The following is a 10,291-nucleotide window of genomic DNA, read 5'->3' on the forward strand; positions in this document are numbered from 1 at the left end:
TGCTCGACGAAAAATGATTTTTAAAAATTTTTTCCTTCACAAAGAATTGATCAATTTTTGGTTTTCATTCTGATTTGGAATGAAGCTAAATTTCAAAATTGCAAAATCCTTCATGAAATGGAACTCCTGCCCCCCCCCGCAGCTCTAATATTGACATTGTGTGACTAAAGAAAACCCCAAAATGTTGCACTATTCTTTTTAAAGGTGGGCAGGTGCATTATAGCAGCATTTCCCCAAGTCAGATTTAGTAGCTGAGACATTTTAATTAACTCTCCTATAACACAAAATATTAGGCGCAATTCCTGCTTCCCCCGAAGTCAATGGGAGTTTTTAACCATTAACTTCAATAGGAACAGGATCAGGTCCCTTACTTGGCCTCCAGTGAAATAACAGAAAATCACTCTTTGCAAAGTCCTTCATTATCTTGCAAACCCTATAGTCCCTCCGAGGACCTAATTCTAGCCTACAGCCTATCACAAGGAACACCTCTATATGCCTAAATTCTATTTTCTCACTTTACCCCTGCGGCTGCTATAGTAACTTCTCACCAAATACGTCATAAAGTGTCCGATCCAATGCCCACTGGAGTCTTTCTACTGATCTCAATGGGAATTGGAATGGGTTATTACACTGTTTTATATCTAAACCAGATAATGATATGAGCTACCAGGGAAGTTTCCCCAGCTATTTTTCTGGGCCATAAATCATTGTTAATGCTGTGAGGCATGGGAATGCATTGCAGGCATACGGTAACACTTTATATCGTATGACTGTGAATAGCTTATGTTCTTTCTCTTTCAGAACAGTATGGATCATATCAGCATTTGTATTTAGTCATGGTTTAACAACCACAACTTTGAAATTTATACATAAATTTCCTGATGCATCTAAAAAAAAAAAAATGATTACTGAGAATAGAGATATTCTGTAGCAGATCCATTACACTATTTCATTACACATAACACTCCAAATGTAATGACGGTAATTTCTATATTGATTTTTTAAATTATATTACATTGCATTAACATGCAAGGTGTCTGTTGCCAGCCTGGATTTCCATTATAGTTGAGTGAACATGAGGAGGCTAAAAACATGGGCCTAAGTTAGGGTTGCCAACTAATTGCACAAAACCAAACACCCTTGCACCATCCCACCCTTCCCTGAGGCCCCACCTCTGCCCCGCCCCTTCTCTGATGCCACACCCCCCACTCACTCGCTCTCTCCCACCCTCACTGGGTGGGAGTGCAGGGTTTGGGGTCCAGGAGGGGGCTCTGGGCTGGGGCCAAGGGGTTTGGAGAGCAGGCTCAGGGTTGGGGTGCAGGAAGAGGTTTGGGGTGTGGGCTCCAGGAGTTTGGATGTGGGAGGGGGGGTTGAGGTGCAGGAGGGGGTTTAGGGTGTGGGCTCCGGTCAGGCAGCAGTTACCTCACGCAGCTCCCGGTCAGTGGCGCAGTCGGGCTAAAGCAGGCTTCCTGCATGGCCTGGCTCTGCGCTGCTCCCGGAAGAGGCCAACATGTCCGGCCCCTAGGCAGAGGCAAGGCCAGGCGGCTCTGCACTGTGCACGCTGCCCATGCCCGCAGGCACCGCCCCCGCAGTTCCCGTTAGCCACCGTTTCTGGTCAATGGGAGCTGCGGAGCTGGCGCTGGGGCAACTTGTGGTGCTTCCCTGATCACCCCCGTGCCTAGGGGCCGCAGGGACATGCCAGCTGCTTCCAGGACCTGTGTGGAGCCGGGGCAGGCAGGGAGCCTGCCTTAGCCCCGCTGTGCTGCTGACCAGACTTTTAACAGCCCGGTCAATGGTGCTGATCGGAGCGGCCAGGATCCCTTTTCGACCATTCATTTATCTATCTACTTAGATTCCTCAATGATGTCCACCATTGAGGTCTCTGAGTCTCACAGTCTTCTTGATCTACTGCACAGCAGCTTTTCTCCCTCCGCTGGAATTTACCTGCCTACTTGTCAACACCTTTTATTTATTTATTTATTTGCAAGTGAAATGATAAATCTGATGAACAGCAGTAAATTCCACATTTATTTACAAAAAAATTGATCAATTGCTCTACATTTATGGCTATGTCCTATAGTGTTTGCAACTAAAAACACCCTCCTTTTTGTTTAAAAAAGTTTTTTCATGTGAGTAATTTCATTTTTGTTGTAATGTTAGAACCACATTTGTGACGCGCTATCAGGCTTTCCTGTCTGGTGGCTGACTGCTCTGGTTAGCTTAACAAAGAGAAGGTTATGGGGTGACTTCGTTACAGTTTGTAAGTATCTACATGGGGAACAAATATTTAGTAATGGGCTCTTCAATCTAGCAGAGAAAGATATAATGTGAAACAATGGTTAGAAGTTGAAGTTAGAGAAATTCAGACTGGAAATAAGGTGTACATTTTTGACAGTGAGGGTAATTAACCATTGGAACAATTTACCAAAGATCATGGTGGATTCTCCATCACTGACCATTTTTATATCAAGTTTGGATGTTTTTCTAAAAGATCTGCTCTAGGAATAATTTTGGGGAAGTTCTATGGCCTGTGTTATAGAGGAAGTCAGACTAGATGATCACAATGGTTTCTTCTGGCCTTGGAATCTATGAATCAATGAGTTAAGATATAATTTCTTCCTGGATGGTTTGGCTTCCCTGAAAACTGACACATGTAGTCTGGAACATTCCAAGATAAATGCTCATTTATCAGCATTGTTAGCATCTTACCTACTGTAGGATATGTGATATGTTTCCAGGGTTGCTGTGGAAGACGAAGGAGTTGTTCTTGAAGGTCCTGATCCTGTTAGGTGCTAACAGCCCTCCACCGCCAGTGATATCAAAGGATACAGAGCCCCTTTGATGAGGTGCTGGTCCACAGACAAGCCTTTGGAATGGATCTGAGCTAACCTTCCATACAGGAGTGGGGATATGCAGACATGGATGAGACCCTCCATGCATGGATCTCATTAATTTACTTATTATTAGGGGGCTAGATTTTGATATCTTTACTCACATATAGCAGCTTCTTACTACAATTGGGTTATTTGTTCACTAAGGTTCTATAGTTCACAGTTAAGGGCACCAAAAGTTAATTCAATAGAGTCTCCCACGGACATTGCAGGAAATTGCCATACCTGTCACACTATTCAACATGAGTAAGGGTATCAGAATGTGGCCTACGTTTATTTAAAATCTGAGTACTTTTGTGTAAGTAAAGCAACCATGGAATATATTTGCAAAGCTACTTTAGAAAATGTATCTCAGACATATCTATATTTTCAACGTATTTAAAGTATTGTACCATGGGAAAGAACAAGAGAATTTTAGATCATTCAAGGCGTGTAGCTGGGGCAGTAATAAAATTGTTTAAGTGGCATGATTGTTTGATTGAGATGTAACATTAATGAAACCCACTGGACAGATTTTATTGATGTCATGGCTTTAATTGTTAATTTGCATTCTGGCTATTGTAGAATTACCCTCCATAATATAAAAAAATGCAATAATTCAGAAAACATTTATGGTAGCATGGATGCATGTGAAATATGTTGCTCTTTTTTATGCAAGCTGAAAAATAAAATGTTCTGTTGATTCACAGGGAAGAACTTGTGAAGGCAAATGAGTTTTTCTGCAATGTACACAATCCTTTAGGGAGAAGTCATCCCACTGAGTTTTGTGCAGCTCTGCCCTACAGTTGTAGTAGGGGTGTTTGTTTTTTTTAAATGCAGACCTATAATTTACTATGAACTGAGCTGAGACAATCAAATGCATTTCTCGTAAGGCCCATGGCTGGATATAAACACTCCCTTCTGAGAAAAGTACTGAAGTATTCTACTGTAATGGTCTAAAACACTGCAGTTTACAGTAGAGGTACTGCAGTGTATTGGGCCATTACTGTACAATACTGTAGTGTTTTTTTTTTAAAGGGACAATCTTAAAAATGAAATAATTTAACCTCTGAATTACTTAGGCCCAGGATCACCCTTTTCTATGTAAAAAACTGTAAAAAGGAAAAACTGATCTCCAAATATAAGGTTATTTGAACAACTACTGTACTATGCTGAACTGATTTTAATAATATTTAATTTTAATATGAAAATAATATTATTATTTCAACAGAAGCACTTACAGACACCAACTAAGCTAGATCAGCTGCACTTTTCATCCACAGATCTCAAAGTAATATAATTATCCTCATTTACACTGGGGGACCTGAGGTACAGGGAGGTGAAGGTCAGTGCCAGGCCAGGGACAGAATCCCCCCCTCACATAACCCCATCCAAGGATTTAAATTTAAAAAACAACCTCTCCACCGCGCAAAAAAAAAAAAAAAAAAAAAAGACAGAATATGATATTTGCTGCCAGTGCATTGTTCACTTGTCTGTCTTGTCTACTTAGGCCTTGTCTTTATTGCAGTTAGCTTGAATTAGCCACACTCAAGTTAACTACTTGAGTTAGCCTAGTTCGATGTCATGAATTAGGGCTTGCAGCTGAGTCTGGAACCAACTAGCTCCACCTACCTAGTGAGGAACAGACGACTGAGAGCTGAATAAGAGTTGGCTTGCAGCAGAATCACCTGATTGGCCAGACCACCCAATTGGCTGGAAGAACCAAGAGGCATGCTCTTAAGCCCAGCAGCAGTATTAGGCCAATGGCAGCTCAAAGTATTCACCCCGGTTCCACTAGTTCCTTTGCCTGCTTGTTCCCAGACTCACTCCAGCCCTGCTCTTGCCTTGTTCCAGCCCCACTCCTGTCCTGGACCCAGCCTTTCCCCTGCTTTGCCACACTCCAGATAACCTGGCTTTTAAGGGAACAGTAAGGGAGCTACAAAATGGGAAATGCCCATCTGCTGGGCTCCAGCTAGGATAGCAGGTTTACCTTTCCCAGGCTGGAACCTACGATCAAAGGAACACTAAACCATTACAGACACCAGCATAGAGAGAAAGGGAGGTGAGTAGGCAGCAGATGCTGGAGCTGCATCTTTCTCAGAGACAATGAGAGAATGCTGCAGGGTCTGGCTGTCTCCCCAAGATGAGAAGTAGGACTGTGTGGAACTCACCCGGAGCTTGCAAGCAAAGAATACAGTTAGGTAAGACCAGGTGCCTTCTGTTGTTTTAGCCCCTGTCTCTGCTTGCTGTGTACCTTCGGGTTAATAAATAATCCTTTGTTTTGAAGAAGCTGTTTTGAGTCTCTTTAATCGGCAACTGCTCAGAGGCTCTCAGGCGCCAAAGCCAGTTGGGCCTATCATGCTAACTGCTCCACAGGGGAGCTCCAGCCCAGAGAGCCCGTCTAAGAACACTGGGGCCACGAAATTCCACCCAGGAGGCGTGCACTTGAGAGGGACTAAAAGGAGCTAAAGTGCAGCTCACCCTGTAACCATGACAGCTTATCATAGCCTTTATTGGGCCATGGAACTCACTCCCACAAAAGATTACAGTGACCATGGAACTAGCCAATTTCAAACTAAAGGCTGCATCCTGCAGAGAGTTGAGCGCTCTCACCCCGATCTAGCAAAGTACTGGAGCATGTGTGAGTAGTACCACTGAAGCCCATACTGGCTCTCAGACTTACACAAAACTCTGTTTCCCTGGAGCAGATCCTCAGCTGTTGTAAACAGCCATAGCTCCACTAACTTGATATTTCACAAAAGCTAAGAATATGCCTCACTTTTTAAAACGAGGATGCTAATAATCACTTCGTTATCTTCATTAACAATGGTGTTTTTGCAAAGTTATTTGAAGTTGCAAACTGCTAGTTAGTGAACATTTTCCTAAACTTTTGTTTTCATTTTGTTTATCCAAACTTGGTTTGTACTATTTTTCTTCTCACCAGCCTGATCGTTATTATTGATGTCAGAAGTTATTTGGTTGTTCTACCTTGCAACAAATCCACTTCACAATGAAAAATTACAAAAAAACCCCTACAATATGTTTTTAACATATTGCACTTTTTACAGGAAGTCACATTTGTGTGGTTAAACCTGCTGTGCACGTAATAGATGAATTATATCAGCATGTGAACCCAGCAAACATTACCTTTAAAAAAACCTATGTAAATAAGAAATTGGATATAACGAGAAGTATGGTTAGTGTGATATATGACCATTAACCTCAAAGGTTAACAAGACACAAGGTACAGACCACATTCCTGCAGCAGCCGGGGTCAGCTGCAAACTCTAATGGACTATTCTGCTAAACAGAATTATTTCAATTATTTTCATCACACCAAATGAAGTAATGATTAGGGTGGGTAAAAAATATTTTTTTAATTTGATGTAATTATTTAAAGAAATGGCCATTTATGGAATGGCACAATATTTGCAGTTTTTGCAACCAACTTATTCAAATTGAGCTTAAAAATATCGGTGCTCTACAAACTTCAAGGCAAAAAAGCATTCAGTCAAGTTACTACAAGCAAAACACTTCCCATATCTTAGCATTTGTTGCAGATATGACTAGGTTGCTAATTTTGTCCTGCCATAGAATCTACCACTCTACTTCCCGTCCGAAGTCAGCATCACATGTAGAGGATCCTCCAGCACAGGGGAGGGCAAACAACAGCCCGCAGGCCAGATCCGGCCCATCAGGGCTTTCAATCCGGCCCGCAGGATATGGCGCAGTGGGGCTAAGGCAGACTCCCTGCCTGCCCTGGCCCGCGCTGCTCCCAGAAGTGGCCGGCACCAAGTTCCTGCGGCCCCTGGCGGAGCGGGGGCAGAGGGCATCCCAACCCCCTGCCCTGATCCCCCTCCTGCACCCCAACCCCTTGCCCTGAGCCCCTTCCTGCATACCGCACCCCCTCCCATACCCCGCACTCCCTCCCGCACCCCAACCCTGTGCCCTACATTCATGGCCCTGCATACAATTTCCCCACCCAGATGTGGCTCTTGGGCCAAAAAGTTTGCCCACCCCTGCCCTACCAGATACCAAGCGAGGCAGGACTCTGCTCCTGCATTAGAGCAGGAGTGGGAACAAGTGGAAAACTCCCTTGATCAAAACTGTTGTGAAGGTTGAGGGCATTTAGCCACTTGCCCAACTAAGGGGGAGACATGGTCCCTCATTCCCCCCTATCACCCAATGCACAGAAGGATCTGCTCAGGTCACACCACCTTGTACGCTCCCTTCTCGAATGCACTCTGAAGTCTGGTGCACAGGGGGAAGCTATGCACCAGCCTCCTTTCCACTTCCTTTGATGTGCACTGAGGGACTGTAATTGTGGCTGGCCCTTGGATGAGCTGTCAGAGGGGGAAGATCCATCCACACTGTGCACCTGCGTATAGCCATTCACAGCCTGGCCCTTAAATTGCTTCTTTGTTAAAACTCCCATGTCGCTATAAAACATCTTAAATCCAAAGATACCAATAACAAAAATTACAATAATCCTGCTCAGTGGCTCTCAAACTTTTGTACTGGTGACCCCTTTCACATAGCAAGCCTCTGAGTGCGACCCCCCCGCCTTATAAATTAAAAACACTTTTAAATATATTTAACACCATTATAAATGCTGGAGGGAAAGTGGGGCTTGGGGTAGGGGCTGACAGTTCGTGACCACCCCCATGTAATAACCTCACGACCCCTGAGGGGTCTCGAGACCCAATTTGAGAACCCCTGAGTACACACACACACACACACACATTAATATATATATATATAATCTTTCATCCATACATCTCAAAAAGGCTTGATGTTGTTAATGAATTAAGCCTCAGAACATGCCTGTCAGATAAGGAAGTAGTTTACAGAGAGGGTTTGTGTTAATAACAAGCACAAGGCCAACTACTATGTGTTTGTTATAAAAGAACAAGGTTTAGAAGTTGCTCTTTATGCTGATGGTGTTCCCCTTAATCAAGTTCTCCTTTCTGAGGTTATTAAAACACTATATTGAGCAATGTGTGAAGACATCCATCCCAGACTTGTGAGCTGGAAACCAAAGAGACAAGTCATAGAGAATCCAGATTTTACTCTGAGTCTCCAGTCCTGGTAGGCCAGGACTTTGAGGGCTTAGTCACTTCAGTGTGAAAATTCATGTAGTACAGACATGCTCAATAAGGCTCACAGTTATTTACCTCACTGTCATGTCTCAGTGCTTTGATGCAGCAAGTTACAAGTAACCTGAGATGCAAGTATAACATATGTGAAGAGACACCACAGAGTAACAGATGATTCATAGAGGTCTGATTGTAATCTCCTACCAATTCTAACTTGCTGTACCACTGATGCAAATGAATAGAGAGAATTCTGATTTGTTAGTGTCTGGTACCCACATATAAATGGCGTATGAGCTGCGAGTCAGTAGCGAATCAGATCAGGGCTGATGGAGTTGCTCTGTATTTACACCAATGAAATTGGGAGCAGAATCTGGCCCCAGCACTTAGTTTATACTGCTAAGATTTTGGGTAGTAGCTGTTGGATTCATTTTAACTCCTCTGTTTCCTGTTCTGATACATTCTTGCAAAATAGAACAATTAACTTAAGGAAAAAAAGGTTTCAAGGCAAACTCCACTTGGGAGCACGTCAACTCAGCATCTTAAAAAAATATAAACAGCTGCTGAACAAAAGGCATCTCATACTCAGCAATTTAGTCATTAAAAAACATCATTCCTGTCAGAATAGTCAGATACATAGGAACATGCCATACTCCAAGGGAGGAAGCTTTCCCTTAACTTTCAAGCTATTTAAGCAACGTATGCACACCTCCACCTACTCCAGCACTCCACTGATCCATTAACTCTTTAACCCACTCACTGTTTCTTCCTGTAATAAAGCGTGGTACTTTATAGCATCCCACAAGCCATCTTGCAAACAACCTCCACTACACACACCAAGTTCTTAGAAGTAAATATCAGGATGGTAAGTGTAGGGAAAAAATGAGACAGACTTGATTAGTCTATTACATATGCTGAGATATAAAATTGTAATGAAGTATCCTTACAAGATCAGGCTCATTGCTAAACTACTTCCCTTTTTATAGAAATAAGAACAAGAAGTAACTAATTTTGGAAAATACTGAAATAACATGCACAATCAGAAACTATACTGTGAACGGAAAATGCAAATTTTAGACACCAGCTAATGCTTTCAAACACTCTCAAGCCATTGGAGTGTGTTTGAGTAGAACAACATTTTCAAAGGGTTTTCAAAAATTCAAACATATGCAAATTACAAACACAACACTATCAATCAGGACATAGACACATGTATAAGTGTACACAATACAACAAACCATATAAGGCCTCGATCCTTCAATGGGATCCACACAGGTGAGTTCTTATTCCCGTTCAGTTCTCAATGGGACAAATGAATCTCTGATAACTCCACTGAAATCATTTGACTTGCACCACAGATGAATTTGGCCCAGTGAATCAAGTTCAGCATTGGAAGCCAGAATCAGAGCAATCTATTATTGCCACAAAAATCTAATTATCTTTTCATAACTGAAACACAAACCTTCTGAAAGTAACAGTTTAAATAGGACACGCTATTCTTTATATTACACCATACGAGTTTTGTTCAACAAAGTCATTATATATTCACAGTAGAGTCCTCAGGTACTTACCAGCTTGCCATTGAGGAAAGGATTTAGCAGAAGATTCAGAAACAACGTATTATCAGTCTGTCACATGTAATTTGTGCTAAATCAGGTATTCTGTTTCTCCAATTTATAGAGCGGAACAAAAACTCGGCAGTAATGTAGTTTGAGAGTGTACGCATAAAGCCTTATAACCAAACAGGAAAACGGAAGTTTTACCAAAAAAAGAGAGCAGGAAATAACACTAGGTTTTAAAAAAGAAAGAAAGAAAACTTGTTCAGTATAAAAAGATGAAAAGAAACAATAGTCCAAGACCAAGAATATGGATTAAGATTAGATCAACTGCCATTTTTTTCCACTGGTAAAGTTGATATTAAAAGCATTTAATTAGTTTTTCATGTCATGGATTAAGTGACCAAAAAAAAAAAAAAATCCAACAGATTTACTATCATTTGTGCCACACAGTCAGTATACTTGATCCTGTACAAAACACAGAGACCTTGTCTATATTGAGGGCTCTCTCTAATTTCAGCAGCCAGCACAGGGGTTCTCAAACTGGGGGGGCGGGACCCCTCAGGGGGTCGCAAGGTTATTACATAGGGGGTCGCAAGCTGTCAGACTCCACCCCAAACCCCCTGCTTTGCCTCCTGCATTTATAATGGTGTTAAATATATAAACAAGTGTTTTTAATTTATAAAGGGGGGTCGCACTCAGAGGCTTGCTATGTGAAAGGGGTCACCAGTACAATAGTTTGAGAACCACTGAGCTAGCATATCAGTGCAAA

The 10,291-nt window shown here is 42.2% G+C and overlaps 1 protein-coding gene across 1 annotated transcript in view; it reads right to left on the minus strand.

Annotated features, from left to right (window-relative positions):
- The window catches only part of EVL (Enah/Vasp-like), a 121,889-nt gene extending 112,286 nt beyond the window's left edge, over window positions 1–9,603 (minus strand). Inside the window, exon 1 of the mRNA XM_065403706.1 lies at window positions 9,535–9,603. Coding sequence (XP_065259778.1) covers window positions 9,535–9,545 — 11 coding nt within the window. The 5' untranslated portion in view covers window positions 9,546–9,603. The remainder of the gene's footprint in view (window positions 1–9,534) is intronic.
- Window positions 9,604–10,291: the final 688 nt, after the last annotated feature.

Source organism: Emys orbicularis, chromosome 4 (genome assembly GCF_028017835.1).
Source record: "Emys orbicularis isolate rEmyOrb1 chromosome 4, rEmyOrb1.hap1, whole genome shotgun sequence".
NCBI classification, from domain to species: domain Eukaryota; kingdom Metazoa; phylum Chordata; order Testudines; family Emydidae; genus Emys; species Emys orbicularis.